General features: G+C 40.6%; 1 protein-coding gene across 2 annotated transcripts in view; it reads right to left on the bottom strand.

Annotated features, from left to right (window-relative positions):
* The window catches only part of ALKBH3 (alkB homolog 3, alpha-ketoglutarate dependent dioxygenase), a 36,079-nt gene extending 24,760 nt beyond the window's left edge, over positions 1-11,319 (bottom strand). For both annotated transcript variants that reach the window (XM_007181103.3, XM_057553570.1), the window contains exons 1-7: positions 11,160-11,319; positions 9,356-9,504; positions 9,089-9,192; positions 8,239-8,273; positions 5,182-5,229; positions 2,487-2,590; positions 778-866 (exon numbers count right to left, since the gene is read on the bottom strand). In XM_007181103.3, coding sequence (XP_007181165.2) covers positions 778-866; positions 2,487-2,590; positions 5,182-5,229; positions 8,239-8,273; positions 9,089-9,192; positions 9,356-9,434 — 459 coding nt within the window. In that variant the 5' untranslated portion in view covers positions 9,435-9,504; positions 11,160-11,319. The remainder of the gene's footprint in view (positions 1-777; positions 867-2,486; positions 2,591-5,181; positions 5,230-8,238; positions 8,274-9,088; positions 9,193-9,355; positions 9,505-11,159) is intronic.
* Between the last annotated feature and the right edge of the window lie 10,577 nt (positions 11,320-21,896).

A 21,896-nucleotide genomic window follows, 5' to 3' on the forward strand; every position in this document is an offset into this window, starting at 1 on the left:
ATCCCTGAACATTTTAGTAAAATGGTAGTTTATGATAACAAATTACTAGAAGCTCTAAATGTGTCATATTTCTCTTTATTCCAATGCCATAAGCAAAACTCCATTTCCTTCAAAGTCTCTTTCAATAAAAACATAGTATTATTTGCCAAAGGCAAGATTCCAGGGACTAAACAGAGAGCTCTTTCTTGGATCTTAATTCCATCATCTGGACAAGCTTAATTTATATACTAGAATCTCTCTGTCTGTCATGGAAATTTTTAAAAACAAAAGAAGCAGCAGAGACAAGCCAAAGCAATGGTAAGTTAGAAGTATGAGAACTGCAACCACAGAATGAATACAAAGTCAACAAGAAAAGCACGGATTTTTTCACAAACGGCAAAAGAGCCTGAGAAGTGGGAAGAAACATTCTGACCTCACTGGTCAGTCATAAGGGTTATGCCCCACAGCAAATACGTATCAGGAGGCACACAGAGGGCTACGGCCAGAAAAGCCTGGGGAAGGGGAGATTAGGAAAAGAAATGATTCATTTCTCTGAAATCCTTGAGTCTGGTTCTAGTTCACTCTAGTTCCAGTTTTCTTCTCATCCTCTTTCTTTATCTATGGATCAAAAGCACATCAAGGGTGATAAGCGCAAAAACTCAGTGTTTGAACCCAGAGGATTTTTTGAACTAGGAACCACCATGCAGCTCTGCAAGGTAACTTACTGTTATTTTATAGTACTCTACATTTATAGTACACAATCTATAAAACCAAACCAACAACAACATTCCAACATACGTGAGGATTTGGTTCCAAAGTGAGTCTTGAATAAGTGTAAGGAAGTTCTCCATACCATGCTGTAAGTCTTGGTTGCTGGTAAGTTACATCTAAGAAAGAAAATACAGGCCCTTTGAAATGGTTTGATGCTATTTAAGGTGTACCCATTGAGTGCCAACACCATGCCTTGCAATGTATAAGAAGCTATGAGAAATACAAAGGAAGAGTAAGGATGGGCCCTGACCCAAAGCTCCACCTTCACAGAGGGCATGGGATTTCAGGAGTAGAATGGTGACAGCTAAAAGGAGGACGACAAGAGAAGGTACACTGGCAGAAACAGTATGGGTGAAGCTCTGAGGTGAGAATGTGTGTGACTTATTTGTGTCAGTGATGACATAAACAAGAGTGAAGGGGACACAGCGCAGAACAGAAGGATTCAGATTAGGGAGGGTCTAAAATGCAGGATATGGAGTCTGAACCCTTGTAGGTAGGAACCTGTGGGCACCAACGTCCATACAAGAAACAAGACAAACTGTTCACCCCTGTGCCACCCTTGTGTAAGCCCTTTTGATTCCAAATGAAGAAAAAAGTGCTCTGACCAGTCATAGCATGTAGCTAATTTTAGTCAGAAGTTTTTGATGTCCAATTTATTTGGAGAGGGAGTTACCCATAGATCTGCTATTTTTCCTACAATTGATTTCAACCACTACAACAATAAAAACAATAATAATAAAAGCAGCTAACATTCACTGAAGGCTTACTATGTAGCAGGCATTCTGTTAAGTACTTATCATGCACTATCTCATTTAATTATCACAACAACCATGTAAGATAGGTATCAATATTATTATCCACTCTATTTTACAGATCAGAAAATCAAGAATCAGAAAATTATTTAACTGTAATTCGTTTAAAATTAACCATTATTTTGAAAGACAGAGCCAGCAATCAAAGCCAAGTCCGTCACCAAAAGCCCTGCTGTAGAAACTGCTGGGAATTAGAAGGCTGCCCTGAAAGAGCTGACTCTCATTCTGACACCTGAGTTACAAAAATGATGCCAGTATACGTTGCCTCTTTCTCCACAGAAAATTTAAATTCACTCAATGGGCCAGAAAGGAAATTCTATGCTAGAGCACAGGCGCTCCCCAGTGACCGCCTCTGGTATAGCAGGTACTGTTGCTTGTGGATGACCACAGAGGAGCCCGTGTTCCAAATCAGGTAATCTCGACAAGCTCAGTAGAATACGACAGATGCTGAAGCTAAAGGAGACTGGACTCTTCTAGTGAAACTAAAATGAGAATAAAAAGTTGATAAAAAGGATCACAAAAGAATATATGTCAAATAGAATCAGGAAAAAAAAGCTCTGGAAGTTTCTATGAAGAAAGAGGAAAGCTGGCACCATTTGCAGTAATAAATAGTGAACAAACACAAAAGGAGATAAGCATATCAACCACAGTTCAGTCAAACCAAACTTCCTTTGCTTCCTTGAACTCCCATCTCCTGCCATGTTCTGAGAACCACTTGCTGTTTCTTCTGCCAGGAACACTCTTCCCCGTCCCCTTTGACAGGCTAATTCCCACTCATCCTTAGGGTTCCAGTCAGGCTTTGAATCTCTGTTTAAATCTGGCTGTGGTACAAAGAAGCAACGGTGCAAAGAAGCAACGGTATTGGAAAACATTCCGGAGAGGAAGACCAAACATCAACAACTGTGATCTCAGAGATCTACTTACCCTCTCTGATGCCAGTCCTCTGTTTCCAGGGAACATCCTGACAAAGCTGTTCAAATACTGAGTCGGCTTCTTTTAAGTCAACAAAGCCAGGATACAAACACACCCTTGATGCAGAAAGAACAGTTATTAACTAAAGAACACAGAAAAAGATGAGTTAGACTCTAATCATTAGCAGAATAAATTAATCTGGATGATGCTTCCTTTCGTAGGGAGATGAAATCATCTTACCACACCTCCAGAGCTTAATATCACCCAGATCATGATGCTCCAGATGTAAAATAAACCTCTTTCAAGTTAAGACAAATAAAAGAGGTAATGAAAGATAAAGAGGTACATGACAGCTTTCATAGATATGGTTCAAATATTACCCAAGCACTGCTTAGCTGTGAAACCTTGGACAAGTTACTTAACCTCTCTGAACCTTGGTTTTTCTCATCTGTAACACAAAGATGATCTCCACCTTATAGCATCACTGTGAAAAGTAGAATAACTAATAAAATGCTTGGCCCTGTGTTACTTTAACAATTGGTAGTCTTCTAAGACTATGTTAATTGTAGAGAAAGCAATCATTTATAACTATCAAAATAAACATATCCAAAGAAGGGCTCTTTCTCTATTGAATATACACTTATTTCAACAGTGCCAAGCCAGCTCAAAATTGTTTTGGATATCTTTTTTTTTTTCTCCTTTTGTTTAAAGCTGTTTGCTTTATTGAGGTTTAATTTACATACTATAAAATTCAACAAAGAATAATGTCTTCAAGGTTTATCCATGTTGTAGCACATTATCAGAACATTTCTTTTTATGGTAGAATAAAATATTTCATTATACAGACATACTGCATTTTATTTATCCATTCACCAACTGATGGACATTTGAGCTGTTTCTACTTTTGCCTATTATGAATGCTGCTATGGACATTCACATGCAAGTCTTTGTGTGGATGTATGTTTTCATTTCTCTTGGGTAAGACACCTAGGAGTGAAGTTGCTGGGTCATATGGTAAATGTATGCTTAACTTTTTAAGAAACCATCAAACTTTTTTCTAAAAGGGTTGTACTATTTTACATTCCCACCAGCAATACAGGAAGGCTCTAATTTTTCCACATCCTCATTTATAATAACACTTATTATTGTCTTTTTGATTATGGAAATTCTAGTGAATATAAAGTGGTATTTCATTGTGGTTTTGATTTCTTTCTTTTTTTTTTTTTTTTTTAATTTTATTTATTTATTTATTTATGGCTGTGTTGGGTCTCTGTTTCTGTGCGAGGGCTTTCTCTAGTTGAGGCAAGTGGGGGCCACTCTTCATCATGGTGAGCAGGCCTCTCATTATCGCGGCCTCTCTTGTTGAGGAGCACAGGCTCCAGAAGCGCAGGCTCAGTAATTGTGGCTCACGGGCCCAGTTGCTCCGCGGCATGTGGGATCTTCCCAGACCAGGGCTCGAACCCGTGTCCCCTGCATTGGCAGGCAGATTCTCAACCACTGCGCCACCAGGGAAACCCCTGTGGTTTTGATTTCTATGTCCCTAATATACTATTTCATTTTAACAATGCATTTGGCTTTTTTGGATACCTTTCTTAAGAAATGTTCTGAAAGCCCATGGGACACTCTCTTCAACAGCCTTGTTGGTAGTAAACTTTCACTCTTTAAAGGTACATTTAATTTTTTTTAACAGTTTAACAAGTAATTTATTAATTAATTTTAACCTGTTGTCCAATTTAAAATGTTTGGATCTGAATTATTACTTTTTTCCAATTTTACTGAGATATAATTGACATACAGCACTGTATAAGTTTACAGTGTACAGCCTAATGATTTGGCTTATACATATTGTGAAATGATTTTTTGAAAGAGCCAAAGCTCACCTGAAGCCATACCAGGTTAACAATGAGATGTGACCAAAATAATGCAACTGGTGTTCTTGTGTGACTATTAAACTTGCTTTAAAAGGGAAGTTCTGAAAAAGGCTATAACAATAGCAGTGCCAGTGGACTAATTATAGAGGCTTCCAAGTCCAACAGCAACTCTTTCTAAGCAATTCATTTAGATAGATAAGTTCTGATTTATTTAAATGTCTCATTATTTTATAGTGACATGCATTAAGGTGATGCTTTCAAAGTGTTTTGAAACAATGACTAATGCCTAATATACCCTAAATCATATATGCTTTAATTTTATTGAAATCTACCTTTATATAGCAATATGACATAACTTAATATATATTATATATAATAAGGTATGATTAACATAATACGTAATAATATTGGATTGGCCAAAAAGTTCGTTCAGTTTTAAATAAAAATAAAAGACACGTTTTCCACTTTCACCAAGAACTTTATTGAACAACGTATTCACTAACCGAACAATTTTTTTGCCAACCCAATACATACAATGTAATCTAACAATAATAATATAATGTAACACAAACAGCACATAAGTTGAGGCCAGACCCAACTCTAATATTAAATTACTATGTAGCCTAGGAAAAAGTACTCAATCTCCCTGGACCTCATTTCCTCATCTGAAAAACTGGAGAAGTAAGCTACTATACCTGAGAGGCTATGAAAATGTTTTGAAGCTAGTATAAAAGGAGATATTACCACATTAATTACTTCAATCAAGGGAGTAGAATATTTTAAGAGACTATAACTCAGTGATAATTATAGTCCCTTTCTAGTGAGGATTCACTTACCTAGATATGCCTGTGGGTGACAGGCTGATTTCATACACACCCTCTTTACTAAAGAAACAAAGAAAACAAAGACTTGTTAGTATCAAGTAAAGCAATATACGGCACGTAGCGGAAGGAAGCGTTGTCCTTCAGAGTTCACAAAGTCCTAGCTCACCAAAATCACTTCACGATGAAGGCGCACTATGAGGGAAGTACAGCCCCACCTTCTTCTACCACTGAGGTAAGGGGCAACAGGGTGGTAATCATTAATGGCACTGGGATTGGAATCCTGACAAAATCAGGCCATGGAGGCAAAAACCAGGACAAAATAAATTCTAGTGCTATCCCTTTATATTTCACCCATAATTCAGGCTGATGTGGTGCAGGAATCTATCACACAAAGGGGCGGCAAATAGAGTATCCCCTTGGAGACTTTGGAATAGAGATACACTGAACAGAAGCAAGTACAAGGTCCCCATGATCCAGCTCCACCTCCTGACAGTTCCCACAGACGCATCAGCTTCCATGGTAATTACTGCTTGGAATCTTCTGAGTACACCACCACGTGTCAAACCCCATGCTTTTCTACATGCCAGCATGCCTCCCCACCATCTAGCACCCCCAATCCAAACCACCCCCAGCTTTGGTCCAGTGGAAAATTCTAATTCATCCTTCAAAATCTCAGCTCAGCATCACCTTCTCTAAACCTTTCCTGACCTGTAATCCAGGCCAATAATGTTAGCTATCTCATCCTCTGTTACCACACCTCGTTACCTACAAGTCTACGCTTCCAAGATATTCAGGATTACAACTTATCTGACTACATGTCTATTTCATTTACTAGACTATGGGCTCCTGAAGGGCTGGAATGGGTTATTTTTCTGTTTCCTAGTGCCTGGCACATAATAGATGAGCAGTAAAAAGCTTACTGAACTTAATCAAATGTGCAACAGTACAAAACTGTTACAGATGGGCAGGGTAGTGAGGTCTATAACCCACCATGGTGAGAAAAGTGACCCAGACTAGAGAGGTGCCTCTGTCAAGATAACTGTGTCAGATTCTTCTCACAGAGATAAGTTACAGAGAATAATATAAAGGGACAGTATTTCCATCACCCTTTTCCACGTGAGTTAGCAGTTCATGATCTTTGAGCTGGGCTCTTAGGTAGATGTGTGAGCCGCTCTGAGCCAAAATGTAGGCAGAGTTATTATCATAAACATTTAGCACATTTCAAAATGAGTTGCCTATAAAGTTTGCTAGAGTGTGAATATAATATTTCAGTGTGATATATTTGGGGCCACATTTAGAAACGCTCACTTCAAATGTGAGGGACATTTCTGGCTATTAAAAAAAAAAATCGGGCTTCCCTGGTGGCGCAGTGGTTGAGAATCTGCCTGCCAATGCAGGGGACACGGGTTCGAGCCCTGGTCTGGGAAGATCTCACATGCCGCGGAGCAACAAGGCCCATGAGCCACAACTACTGAGCCTGCGCGTCTGGAGCCTGTGCTCCGCAACAAGAGAGGCCGCGATAGTGAGAGGCCTGCGCAGCGCGATGAAGACTGGCCCCCGCTTGCTGCAACTAGAGAAAGCCCTCGCACAGAAACTAAGACCCAACACAGCCAAAAATAAATAAATTAATTAATTAATTAAAAAAAAAATCTAGGGACTTCCCTAGATTCCCTTCCACTTCCTGGCACGGTGGTCAAGAATCCGCCTGCCAATGCAGGGGACACGGGATCAATCCCTGTTCCGGGGAGATCCCACATGCCGCGGAGTAACTAAGCCCGTGCGTCACAACTACTGAGCCTGCCCTCTAGGGCCCGCGAGCCACAACTACTGAAGCCCAAGCGCCTAGAGCCCGTGCTCCGCAACAAGAGAAGCCACCGCAAAGAGAAGCCCATGCACCGCAATGAAAAATAGTCCCCACTCGCCACAACTAGAGAAAGCCCGTGCGCAGCATCAAAGACCCAATGAGGCCAAAAAAAAATCTAGCATAGCTAACTTCAGATAAACAGAATTAACAAACCCTATGTTCAAGGAGGATGAGTACTGTCATTTTTTTCTCTGACTTGGAAATTCACAATTGTCCATTTTTTCAACCTGAATGTCCTATCTATAACAGGTTTCATGGTTTTGTTTCTTCTCTTTACCACCAATGGAGGCAGTATCACATTTGTGTTTGCAAAACAAAGACTGTTAGAGCTACCAGCCTGGGTCTTAAGTGATTATACAGTCCAAACCCTTAATATTACAGACAAGGAAACAAAAGTCCAGAGAGATAGCAATAACTTACCTAAGGACTAGGTAAGTTACCATAGCTAACTAATGGCAAGGCCACAACTACATACCCTCTTTAAATTATGATGACATCTGTGTTCGTTTCAAATTTTTCTAAGATATGCAAGTCAATCTGCAAACAGCCAAACAGCTTAACAGTTGTTCATGAGCAACAGCATACACATAATGCTAATTTGCTAAAATAAAAGGATGCTTTCTACTGATAATTTATCTGCATCAGGTGGAAACTGAGAAGCAGGAAAAGAGGAATCAAAGCATCTTTCATCATTTTGGAAAAGAATATTTTAGACACAGATCACTATAAGAGAAATGTTTACTATCATTTAATTGCTCTGGAAGAGTTATGTGGTTTTAAGAAATGAACTGTAAGAGCATCTAGATTTCTAGCAGTTTTCATAAGCATTGCTAGTAAAATGATACTTACAGGTTTTTCAAAGAGCCATGTTTCAATGACTCAGGAAAAAGTCCCTCTCTGTCTTTACCTAGGAGATGTTTTAACTACTATCTGCAGACATATTAGTGAAATAGGGTCTGGAAATCTACACCAGAGCCAGAGTTTAATGTACAGATATCTGGTTGCATTTCCCACACCATCAGCAAATTCAGAAAGGCTTCTCAAAAGACCAAGTTTAAAGACATCTGAGACAGGAATATCCCAGCCTAAAATTTAGACACGTTGGCCATTATCTTTTCCAGATGGAAAAACTAGGGTGAGGGAAAGATCCTGGACTCTCCCTTTCACTGTAGGCAATAGTTACAGGAGGGCAGCAATTTACTTACTCGATCACTTGTGGCTCTGGGGCTCTGCGTACCACCTGTAAGGAAACAGCCAGGTCTGATTTCTGAATGATTCCTACCTCAGGGAGGCTTACTTGCAGGATTACTGTATCCTCTCATTTCTAGTCAAAATAAATCAGGTTTAAAACTCTCCCTTTTTTATTCTAAGCTCTCACTAACCCACCAGAAACTCTTGTTTCTATTCTTCTTAGAACTACTTCACAGTTACTAGTGGGCAGTAAAAGATGACAAAATTAGAATTAATAAATTTTCCTAGCAGTCAGCAGCTCTGGAAAAGCCATCTTTCCAAGGGATTTTTAAAAATAGAAGATATACTAGGAAATAAGGGGTTTTAATATTACTTATACAATCATTACTTTAGCAAGATGCCTGATTTTTAGCTCTTTTTTCCCATGTTATTAAAAAATGACTCTTCACCCTTTCTTACATTCTTCCCAGTGGGAGAAAAAGCTAAAAAGATCAGGCATTGTACTAGCTGAAATTTCAATCCAATTCCAGAGGTATGTGCTATACTAGCAATTTTTAGAACCGTTAGAACTTAGATAACTAATGCAAGCTCTAGTCATGGCATAACCTCTAACCTCTAGTCATGGTACACCTCCTTGCCAAAAAAAAATGGGAACTATATATGCCTACAAATTGGGGGAAGACTACAAAGAATCCTCAGACATACTAAGAAACTGATACCCCATAGTTCATTATTATTATAATACTTTCAACTCTCTTTTTATTCGTGAGTTTATTCTGTCACTATTTATTTGAGTGTCTACTATGTGACTGTTGCTTTTATAAATAAATCTTTGTTACCGTTGAAGAAGAAACAAGAATTTACCTCCTGGGGTTCTCTGAACACAAACTGTCTGTCAGACAGACGATGCTCCTTGTTCATCCAGGTTTGACCAGGTCTCTGTTGGAGATGGTTCTCAGCAGTGGGAGCTGAAGCAAGAGAGAGAAGAGACTCAAACCTTAACATCAATTGAAATGGGAGTTCACTATAAACCAAAGGGATATATATAAAATAGGATGATACTTGTCCAGACACACACACACACACACACACACACACACACACACACACGAGATCCCCACAGGTTCTTGCCTGGCTGAGCAATGGCCTGGCTCTTAGCAGGGCCAGCCCAGGCTCCCTGCACTCGGGCTCGCCGTCTTTTGTCCTCCATGTTGACCAAGAAGGCTTCTGCTCTCAGCTTTCAGAAGATTTCATTCCTGATTCAAACTACACAATGGTATCTGTTTAAAGAAAAAAAAAAAAAAAAGATGTTTTAGTTGAGGTTGTGAGAGCTTGGACTATCAAGGGGTAATTATAATCCTTTCAGGCAGACGAGATGGTTCAATAGCAATCAGAGCTTCTGCATGAAATCAACTTCTGACATCACAACATCTCAGTCAAGGAGCCTACTAAGTCACTTGGGGATGCTGCTTTTAATGTTTATCTTTTGCAATGTTTATCTTTTAATGTTTATCTTATCACAGTACTTTCACTTCATTCGCAAGAAAGTAGATGTTAAGAAATTCTAAAACCAGGACCTATCAAAAACCACATTACTCTTATTAGTCCCCCAAGAGCAGAACACAGAGAAACTGTAATACTCCACCTATGAACATTCAGAAATAGGCTAAGACTCAGTTTCCCAGGGCATTGCCATATTCCATTATCACAGGCTGCATCAAACTTCCACAGAAGCTTGTTAAAAACACCTATGGCCTGTCTCAGGATGTGATGTAGGATGGACACAGGTGTTGGTCTTTATAACAAGCATTGTAGGAGACGATGATAAACAGGCATGTAAGGCCCACAAAGTTAAGTGGCTCACCCAGCGTCACTCAGGAAATCAACAGCAGGTAGACTAACATTCAAATTTTATTACGTTCCAGTCTTCAGCTAAGTAAAAAATCCACCTCGTAATGGCCAGTAATACTAATTCGACATTTTTGCCAATAAAAGTCTAGCCCACAGCAAATACAGGAGCATGCACAGCTACAAAAAAACAAAAACAGGAAAGGGGGGGAGTGTTCCAACCTTATAATCCATTTCCATCTCAAGTTCTCAAAGGTAACAGGCTCACTTTATAGCTTATTTAGCCTACAGATTCCCAGCCCCACCTCCAGACCTTCTGATTCAGTAGAATAAAGCTGGTCCCGGGAATCTGTATGTTTAAAAAATTCCTCCAAGTGATAAGTCTGTAAGTCTTCTTATTTAAAAGGTGGGGAGAGGACAGAGGCTGCCATCTGCCCAAAAAGTTAATGGCAGAACCAAATACCAACTCTCCAGTCTCACATGATTTGCAGAGTAAGCCCTCATGTGACGTTTTCTCTCAAGTGAGGCCTTAAAACCTTAACACAACCATTAGCTATCGTTCTTGCTGTGTTCACAGGGGAGCGATGTGTTATTATTATATGCACGGTACGGCTGTTGAAAATACAGATTCCAGAACCCCATCCCAGACCTACTGAATTTGCAGTCCCAGACGCTGTTAACTAACCCCACCTTCCATGCTGAGATTCTTTACCCGAATCAAGTGTGAGAACCCTGCTGCAGTGCAAACAACAAGGGTTCTGGCGCCAGCCAAAGGACTCGCTTTGAACCCAGATCTGACACTTCCCAGCTGCATGGCCTGAGGCAAACGACTTCACATTTCTGAGCCTGTTTCTTCCTCTGTAAACAGAAGAACCAATACCTCTCTCACGGTTCAAGTGCGGGTTAAGCAACCCTCGAAGGTAAGAGAGCCTAGTCCTCTCAATAAGGGTTAGCAACTTTCTCTATTTTAGACCCTTCTTTCCTGGGAGGCCCTGGACGAGGTCCCGGAGGTCGCTCGGGAAGGGACCTCAGGGCGGTCCCCGCACTCGCAGCCCCGGGCACCCAGCGATAGGCCTGGAGGCCGCACCTGCCGGCGGAGACGGGCGCAGAGGTTCAAGGCCGCTCGTCCTAAAGCAAACCCCGCTGCCCTCGGCCTGCTCCGCCGCCCGCGGTCCGGGGAACCTTGAACGCCGGGCACCGACTCCAGCAACTCCCAACCACAGGCCGCGGCGTCTGGCACTTCCTCTTACGTCACGTGCCGCCGCCGCGGCCGTCGCTTCCGGCGCCACCTCCCGGAATCCGGGCGGCTCAGCGTTCCCCGCGCCGGGAGGGCCGACTCGCTGCAGGTGCAGATGGTAGGGCCGGTGTTCGAGGCGAGTACAGAGATTGAGGGTGCGGTGGAGCCCCGTGAGGGGCCGGGATATGGCGAAGGTGGGAATGAAGACGTATTAACTAGGCCGAAATCCCTCTGGACATTCCCCGCACACCCCTAACTAGAGACGTCCAGGAGCCCGCTTCTTTGGTCTGTGCGGAAAGAGCGACTGAGACCCAGCGGGCCTGGCAGAAGGGCGAAGGCGTTGGGGAACCTGGTCCTGATGTACTGAGCAAAAGGATTTGACTTTTATCCTGAAAGCCATTGAGAGTCTAAGATGAATCTCCATTGTGTTGCCACTGCAGCCTGTGCATACCTCGATCATAGCACTTAGACCAGGGCGTGGGACCACGCCGTATTCGTTATGGCTCTACAGTGCTAACAAATTTTGCGTGAGAGAAGAGACCTGGGTTTCCGGTTTCCGTCTATACACCATCGTTTACTAGGTGTATAATCTAGGTCGAGTGCCCCGCTTCTTTATAAAATGGGCACAGCTTCTGTTGGGAGGATTAAATGAGATAATATATTTAAAGAATTTAGCACAATGCCTGGAACGCAATAGAAACTCAGTAAATGTTAAGAGTGTCTTCTCTTCAACCCATCTGAGTTCTTGAGAAACATCTTTAAAGTGGCCATGGTAAATCATGTACCTTACAGTGTGAAAACAGCAAAAGTAGCACTAAATTAGCTATGTCTGTGCAAGTTATTCTGTGAAAGTCTTTAAAATAAACCTTGTATTATATAGTGCTTACCTGCAGGAAGCTCAGTATACCCCATCAACGACCCTATGTTGTTGGTACTATCAAATCTAATTTCACAGCGTCCATTATTCTTTGTTATACTTTGTGACACTTAAGGGAAAATGATTTATCCCTGAACTGAAAGGAGAGAAAATGGTAAGACCAGACTATAATTTTTATCTCTACCCTCCACATACCCCATCAACTAATAATTTGTCAGTGTCTGCTTCTGGTTCAGGAACCTTGTCTGTATCTTCCAAAGGATGTCATTTCTTTCTTTTCAATGATTATGGTTTGGGAACGGGAACAAAGAAGTCCTGGATTGTCCTCCAAGTAGAACATTTCTTAAAAATCAATCCATGGTCTGCTTGCACCCAAAATAACTGCATCACCTTTAACAGTTTTAACAGAGTCACCTGTACTTTTACCAAGTGCCCAAGGTGATTCTGATGCACAGAATGTTTGAAAACCTTTGGGAGGTATGTAGGGTGACAAATTGTTCCGGTTTTTCTGGGACTGAGGGGTTTCCCAGGATGCAGGACTTTAAGTGCTAAAGCTGGAACAGCCCTGGGCAAACTGAGATGGTTGGTCACCCTAGATACATGTGAGTATATAGTTTTCGAAAGATGTTCTTGATGGGTGTTGGCATCCTGGGTTTCCTCATTTCTATTTGCAGTATTTGTGTTTTTGTTAGGGGGCGGTAGCAGAGACCATGGGAGAGACAATGAAGGTGGGGTGCGTTACCAGTCACCAGCCTATTGATTCTCAGCCCCAGCCCCATACTTCTCTGCTCTGCTTGCAATACTGGAACATTTCTCTCTTGCCATTTGGCTCGGTGTTAAGCTTCATCAGTAGAGGATGCTGGAGGGACATTAGAGGGAGAAGGAGCTCTTTCCCCTCACTCCAGGGTGCTTCTCTCAGCTGGCTCTGCAGTGCATGGTGGCCTGCTGTGACTGGCACCTCTCTGCGCGCTGAATTAGTTGTATTTACGCCTTGTTAACATCTCTTGTGAAGTTAAGACATCATCTGGGAAGGAAAGGGATCCCAAAACTTGAAACAGGGAACACCTGCTTGGACCCAGGTGAAACTGACCATCTTGCACATCCAAGTCACCCTGAGCCTCCCTTGGCAGTGGAAGCAGCTTGCCCTCCTGTGTCTGAGGAGACTGGTCATCCTTTGCTTGAAAACCCTGTGAAACCCTCACCTGGAGCAGGCGACTTAAAAAGTACAGCACGGGTCTGTGCTTCCTGATGGGTGGGAGTGCTTCCAGATTTGTGCCTTCCTTCGTGTTCTGCCTCGACATAGAGGTAGGTAGTGGCTGCTCCCTATATCTGCTGTTTCTGTATATCAGAGTTTTCTTTTTCCCCTTGTAGGTAATACCCTATTATGGTTAATATTTTTTTTCCCTTGTTCAAATTACTATGTGGTTTCTGTCTCCTGTTTAAGTCCTGACTGTTACAATGTGATTGTGATAGCAGGGATGGGAGCAATGGGTAGCAAGTGGCTGGCTCCAGGGCAGGCCTTAAACTGTAGGCAGTGGGGTTGCCTCTGATTTGGACCCTTATTATCTCTGGCCTTTACTCTTGCACTACCTTCTTGATTCTCTTCACCTGAGACAACCCTCCTGCAGTCCCAGTAGGCACAAATCTGGAAGCTAAAACCAGCGTTTCTCAGCATGTAGTCAGAAGACCATCTGCACTGGAGTCCGTAGGGGATGCTTGTAAATATGAAGAGTCCAGGCCCCCCGGCAGGTCTGGGGCAGGGCCCAGCAATTTGCATTTTTAACAGTGCTTTGTTTCATTTTGCAAGAAGCTTCAAGAGTTCTCTTTGCCTTTTCCAGCTGCCTGCTTTATTCAGGTGGTTACTTTTCCAACCAACAGTTATCTCATCCCCTGGATGGCAAAACTGATAGATACTTTACGTGGTGGTAGCTCTTAGAAATGATTCTGGGTGAGGCACACACTGTAGCCTGTTTTCAGTTGCTGATTTTCACACTAGACTCTTGCCAAACATTCAATCACCTGCTCCTGAATTCCTGAGAAAATCCAATCCAAGGCAAATAACCGCCATCATGCTAATAGTTCTCAGTGAAGGTTTCATAGAGAAATTCCCAGCTCATGTCTCAGCTGCCAAAGGCTTAGCATTTCCTGGCTTGAGGGAGGAGGATGTTTGCGTGGGGGTTTTCAAGCCTCTGTCAACTTTAAACATTGTTGAGGGAGAAAGGATGCTTCCCCAGACTGCAGACAGGAGCTCCTCCTGTTCAGTGCCCAGCATGATTGCAGGTGCTGCCAGAGATGAAATCTACCGTTGAACCACAGTGTAAATGATATGAGGTACAATTAAAGAACAGTATAATTGGATGTGAAATTGTGGAGAGCAGACAAAAATCCAGGACAGGAGAGACCACTAGAGGTTATGGGCATCAGTGAAGACCTTTATGGCAAACAGGGAGTTATGTCAAGGTATTAAAGTATGTAGCATTCATATGGCTCAAAGATGTTCTGATAGTTACATTACCCCTGAAAAGAGTAAGCTACATTTCCATGTCCTTGTTTCTAAATAGTAGCAAGTAATATTATTAGTTAACATTTCTTGAGAGCTTCTTGCATGCCAGGTGCTGTTCCAATTACTTACATGCCTACGCTAATGTAATTTTTAGAGCAACCTTGTGTTGTAGGTAATATAAATATTAGTTCCATTTACAAAGGAGAAAACTGAACCACTGTGCTTCATGATGCCACCATGTGACTACTCTACAAATACATGGCAGAATGAAGGCCAAATTAAGAAAGGCAGGACTATTCCTGGAATGATACGTGGAGCCATTTCCTGGGACCTCATAGCTGGTTTCTTTCAGTGACTTCAAAAGTGAAGGGTTGGTAGCAATATAATCCAGCAGACCCTGGGTTATAGGTCGTTCTTAATGGCTTTATCTAGATGGCTTAGCAGATTCCGCTTTAGAGTTACTCAGTTCTCACAGCTGTGTGAACTGTATTATTTCAAGTGTATGAACTGTGTCTCAGCCTCACTACTTCCTTGGTGGGTGACTTCAGAAAAGTTACTAAAGCCCTCCCAACCTTAGTTTTCCTCATCTTGGAATTGGATTGTATGAAGATTCGCTCATACATTCACTGATATACACATTTAATCAACTAATAATGAGTACTGACTGTAGCTAGCACCGTGCTAGATGCTGGGGACAAAGTTGTGATCAAGACAGACCTGGTTCCTGCCCTCGTGGAGGTTATAGTCTAGCAGGGAAGGTAGACATTTAAAAAACAGATATTACAGATGTGGTATTTTATATGAGACTCTATCTTGGGGGACCTAACCTGGTGGAGTAATATCCCCATTGTATGTTGAGTCCTAGGTTGGTTGGGAGTTCTGATTTGGATCTAATTCAGATGGTGGGTTAGCAGCTGGTGGTTGGCTGGTCTAGACTACCCTTAGCTCCATGTGGTCTCTCATCCTTGAACAAGCTTACCAGGCATGTTCTAATAGTGGTGTCAGGGGAGGTGTGTGCAAACACACAAGACCTCTCCAGGCCTAGGCTTGGAAGTGGTACAGAATCACTTCTTCATTTATTGGCCAAAGCAAGCCAGCTCAGTTTCAAGGAGCGGGGAAATAGACTTCACCTCTTGCTTGGAGTTGTTGTAAAGTCACATTGCAAAGGGTATGGATACTGGGAGGAGTAGAGTATTGAAGCCATTTTTGCAATCATTCTACCACACTACTTGATGGGGAGTATTGGAGAAACAGTTCCTGTAGGAATAGAGAGTGAGGGAAAGAGTTTTTTGGGATGAGGTAGAAAAGAGGCAGATCATGCAGGCCTTGAGAGGCATAATAAACATTAAATGTTAATTTATATATGGTATGAAGTATATGATTAATATTAAATACTCACTCGCCCTTTCTCCCTTACTTTCCATCTCATAGGATACTTTGAAATGGTTGTCAAATCCATTTGTTTTAAAAAGGTGAAAGATTTATGTGATCTAAAGAGAAACCAGAACACTGGTCCATTTTTTCTTAGGTGTGTCCTAAGGCAGGGATTGTTTTCTTTCAAGTGATTAGGATGCTGGTTAGAAAATAGTCAACAAAAACTTATTACTGAATAAATTAAAAGTACCTGAAATTATTAAGTTAATGATTAGTGGAATAAGTCCCCTAATGCCTTAGGAATAAATTATCCACTTTGTAGAAGCAAATCCATTATGTAAAGAGGCATAAAAGCTAAATTGATGTGCCTAGGTTGTCTTTTGCCCGGAAAGAACCAAAGACAACATAGCTGTTAAATAGAGTATTCATCTGAGGTTCCACTTACAGCTTTTCCATAGGTTGTGTAGTGCTTGGCAACCACCATTGGTTTGTCCACTTGTCAAATGCAGCCAACACCTGCATCAGGGTGGGTGCATGAATAAAAAAACATAGTAAGCCTAAATCATTCCTATGCATGGAATAACACTCTGGATAAACTGGGCATGTTAAAAGTGGCCTTATAGCTTTCATACTTCTAGTACTACTTGCTGGGCAGAAACCACATAAGGTATGAGTCTGAAAGGATTATTCCATGTCTTGCACCATTGTGCTCTCAGGGGCAGAACAGTGGCTTTTCAGAGATAAGCTAGTCAATAGTACACTAGGTAGGAGAATCTGACTTCATGTAGTGAAAGCACATAGAGCTTCCATTTTTAGAAATTAGGTTGGAGATCCTGAGGGGTATCTGGTATAAAACACCTACAAATAAAAGATAAAATGCTTTTCAATAATGAATTGGCCTGTGCAAAAAAGATTTCCTCTGAGACCAGGAGTAATGTGGGAACATGAGTCCAGAGAGATGAGTAAGCTGGGATGTATACACTCCTGGGTGGCCAACTGCTTGGATATTCCTGGGGGAGGGGGTAGGTGGCTTGGGACAGGATGGAGACAAAGTTCATGAAGGGGAGTTATAGCAGAGACCTTCTGCATAAAGCTGGGACATAGGAAGGAGTACGTACCGGAAGGGGGTGCAGAAAAGAAATCTCACAGAGGCCAACAGCAAGAAAACTTTTCGTCTTGGCATTAACTTAGGGTAGGGAAAACTCTTCCCTGAGAATTCATGGCCACTAGCCTAACTTTACATAGGATTAAAGGCTGAATTAATACCATTTATACAATTCCCCTGTCCCCTCCCCAAAACCCAAGACCAACAAAAACCAACGAGTGCATAGGCTGAGAATTTTAATTTAAGGCAGGTGAAAATTGGTAGTACCCTCATGTCTGATGCAAACAAACATAAATCCTGCCAGGAAAATTTACACTCAATAAGACTTTGAATAATTCCAATATAGGTCTAATGAACATAAACACACACAAATCATGAAAAATACAGGGAAAGGGAGCACCATTAGCAAAAGTCAGCAGACACAGTAGAAACATCTACAAAAATTATTGGATTACTGGAACTATTAGATACACAACATAATTATGTTTAATACGTTGAAATAAATAAAAGAATTAAAAACATAAGTATAGTTTAAAAATAGCTTTGAATTTTTGATGGTTTTAAAAAGAACCAAATGTAACAATTAAAATTAAAAACTCAGTGAAGCCTCTATTTCTGGGTGGGACATGGTAGTAGTGAGCAGTCACGATTATAATGGAAAAAATAAACAAGTAAATTATAATTTGTTTTTCTTTGAAGACACTGGAGATTTTTGGATGCAATGAGGACTAGCTTAACTAAAATTCTAAAGAAAGAACCCTTGCTAGGTGAGCTATGTTCTTCCCCAGGGACATTTTCCAAGCATGACAATGGAGAATTGGGTTTGCCAAAGACAGTGGCATCTCTACAAGGGGAAAGAGAATCCAACAGACCTTTTGACAGCCATTGGGATGGCATGATAGATTGTAATCTAGAAGAGTTCTCAAATGCATAACCAGTTTGCCCTACAAGGCATTTGCTGAGTAGTGGGGCAGCACAGAGGGCTGGGATGGAAAGACAAAGTAAAACCTCTCTCAGTCTTACTATGCTTTAAAAACCAAGTTCTGAGAAAGAGGAGCCCACAAGAAACACATGACAGGTTTCATTCTGCTGACATTTCAAACTACGGGACACTGAATTTAATTAAATTGGCATCCTAACCATAGCTCAGCTCAGTACCCACCTTCAGTTGAAGTGATCAGTCCCCACCCTATCTACCAGCGAGGAGGCAAGCCCTCCCTGGAGAAAAATAACATTGACTTCAGTCTTGATGGTTCTTTTATATAGAATGTCTGGCATACAATTTTTAAAAATTATGGGACATGCAAGGAGGCAGAAAAATGTGACTGCTCATCAAGAGAAAAAACAAACAACTAGATCCACAGATAATCCAAATGTAGGAGTAAGCAGACAAGGACTTTCAAACAACGACTGGAATATTTATAAAAATAGAGGAAACGGACAAAATATGAAAAAGGGAGTATTTAAATAGGTGATTAGAAATTTCATGAAAGAATCAAATGAACATTCCAGACATGAAATGTTTAATACCTGATATTACATGGATTTAATAGAATGTATCCTCAATATGGTAGGATTAGTGAACTTAAAAGATGGTCAATAGAAAAGAAGCTAAGTTGAGCTAACCTAAACGCTCTTACTATATAATCCAGTAATCATGCTCCTTGGTATTTACCCGAAATGAGCTGAAAACTTTTGTCCACATAAAACCCTGCACGCAAATGTTTATAGCAGCTTAATTCATGATTGTCCAAACTAGAAGCAACCAAGATGCCCTTCAGTAGGTGAGTGGATAAGCAAACTGTGGTACATCTGTACAATGGAATATTATTCAGCAATAAAAAGAATAGAGCTCTCAAGCCCTCAGAAGTCATGGAGGAACCTTAAATGCATATTAAGTGAAAGAAGCCAGTCTGAAAAGGCTATGTACTGTATGATTCCAACTATAGAATTCTGGAAAAGGCAAAACTATAGAGGCAACAAAAAGATCACTGATGCCAGAGTTTGGAGGTCGGGGGAAAGGAAGGGATGAATAAATGGAGCATGAGATTTTTAGGGCAGTGAAACTATTCTTTATGATACTATAATGGTGGTTATATCACACGCATTTCCTGTAAGCATAAAACTGCTCTATACAGTCTATTAATTTTAAAAAGTGACAGTCAGTAGAAGATATCCAAGCACAGAGAGAAAGAAAAAAATGGAAAACTTAATGGAGGATTCTGGCAGTTTGGCTAATACAACTAGATTTTGGCTAAATTAGGACAAACATGCTGAATGGCCACAAAATCCCTATGAATGTTAGTCATAAGTTGTCTGTATGGCTCCTCTGTTCTTTGCAGAAATTTTGAATTTTCCTGGGTCGTTCTGTCATATATCTATTAGCTTATATCATACTGAATCCCCAACTAGAAGAAATGTAAAAAAGAATGTTTATGCAAACTCTAAAAATTAATTTGTAACCACTCTACATTTTAATGCAAGGCTGGACTCACAAGAAATAAAAATGATATCTCTAAGGGCAGAAGACAAACCAAACCAAAAGGGAAAAATGTGTAAGAAACTGAAACCAGAGCTAGAAGCAGGGAGCAGTAAGAAAAATAAATCAGTGAGGGAAATGCCCAAATCAGCATTAGTAAGAGGAGAGTAACTCTTGGAATCACTACAAGGTGAGAGAACAAAGCCTGAGACTCCTGCATCGTCAGGTACCTCAAATAGAGTGGTGCTGTGTGGTAGAGGGCCTAGGCCGCTGACAGAAACAAAACATTTATCTCTGCAGAACATCCCAATTTAGCCCTCAGGATTTGTCTCCAGATTAAAATCAAACAAATAGACTTCAAAATAAAAATATCAAACACAGAAGAAAACAAACATCCAGATAAGAGCAAAAATATAAAAAATAGATTTAGACTCCTAAGAATTTCAGATGGAAGAATCACCGGATGTGGAATGTAAAAGACCAATGTATGAAATACTTTCATTAACTTTTAAAACTGAATTTTTTTTTTTAAAGATTTTTTTTTTTTTATTTTTTATTTATGGCTGTGTTGGGTCTTCGTTTCTGTGCGAGGGCTTTCTCTAGTTGCGGCGAGCGGGGGCCACTCTTCATCGCGGTGCGCGGGCCTCTCACTATCGCGGCCTCTCTTGTTGTGGAGCACAGGCTCCAGACGTGCAGGCTCAGCAATTGTGGCTCACGGGCCTAGTCGCTCCGCGGCATGTGGGATCTTCCCAGACCAGGGCTCGAACCCGTGTGCCCTGCACTGGCAGGCAGATTCTCAACCACTGCGCCACCAGGGAAGCCCCAAAACTGAATTTTTAAAATAAGCACACACTAAGAAACTATGAATGACCAGGCAAATTTAAACAAGAACTAAAAAGAACTTTTTAAAATGAAAAATATAACTGAAATTAAAATAGCAGTGAATAGCTTTAACAGCAGATAAAAATATATGAAGAAAGAATTAGAGAACTGGAATGTAGATGTAAAGAAATTATGCAGCATGCAGCTCAGGGAGACAAGAAGTATGGAAAATATGAACGAGAGGTTAAGAGACAGAATAAAGATATGACACATAACGAGAGACAGATGGAGACAATGAGGATTTTTCAGAAAGACAAAATACATGAATTCTTAGATACAGGAAGCACAGTGTAAACCAAGCAGGATAAATTTTCAAAATTCCACACTTGCATACATTATCATAATACCGAGAAACACGTCAAACGGTGTCTTTAAATTGGCCAGAGATGTATCACCTACAGAAGAATGCCATACTGACACTTCTGAACACTAACAGTGGAAGCCAGAAGTCAGTGGAATGATCAGGTGTTTCATGAACTTTAAAATGCCATCAATTCTAAGTCACACCATTACTTTAAATATACCACCAACAAAGGGGAAAATATAGTGCCAATTAAACTATGACATGCACCAGAGGGAAGGTCTGAGATGCAAGAGGTGTGCAAAGTGATAAACATGTAATTTATTTTATGCCAACATGATTGTATAAAATAATGAAAACACAATTTATAGAGTTAAAAAAAAACAAATTAAAATACTGGTCCACAAAAACATGTTAAGTCAGGAAAGTGTTGTTCAGAATAATAATGTTCTAAAGACCATATATTATTAAAGAAGGGGTTATGATTCCAGACAACTTTAAATTGTATTGCATATGCACTGAAAATGTTCAGGAGTAAAGACAAGGAAAATATAGTGTAAAACTTCCAAACTAGTACAGGGGGGAAATGGAGTTTAAAAAAAAAGAAAAATTGAGCCAATCAAAAAGTGAGAAGCAGCATAAAAGAGAGAAACAAATAGCACAAAATAGCATGATAGAAGTCTTCATGTTTTAAGAATCATAATAAATGTAAATGGAATAAACTTACCTGTAAAAAGCAGAGATTACCAAATTAAAAAACAATCCCCCACCCCCAATCCAGGTTTATTTGGCTTACGAGACACAAATATGTAGAAAGATAGAAGGGAAAAGAATTGAAAAATATATACTACTAAATACTAACCAAAATAAAGCAAAGGTAGCTAAGTTGATATCACAGAAAACAGATTTTAAGGCAAAAAGCATTAGCAATAAGGATGTCAGTACATGACAAAAAAAAGTTCAACTCACCAGGAAGACATAATTCTAACTTTATTTGCCTAAAAAGACAGCCTCAAAATGTATAAAGTAAAAATGATAAAATAGGGGAATTTGACAAATCCGTCAT

Source organism: Balaenoptera acutorostrata, chromosome 9 (genome assembly GCF_949987535.1).
Source record: "Balaenoptera acutorostrata chromosome 9, mBalAcu1.1, whole genome shotgun sequence".
Taxonomy (NCBI): domain Eukaryota; kingdom Metazoa; phylum Chordata; class Mammalia; order Artiodactyla; family Balaenopteridae; genus Balaenoptera; species Balaenoptera acutorostrata.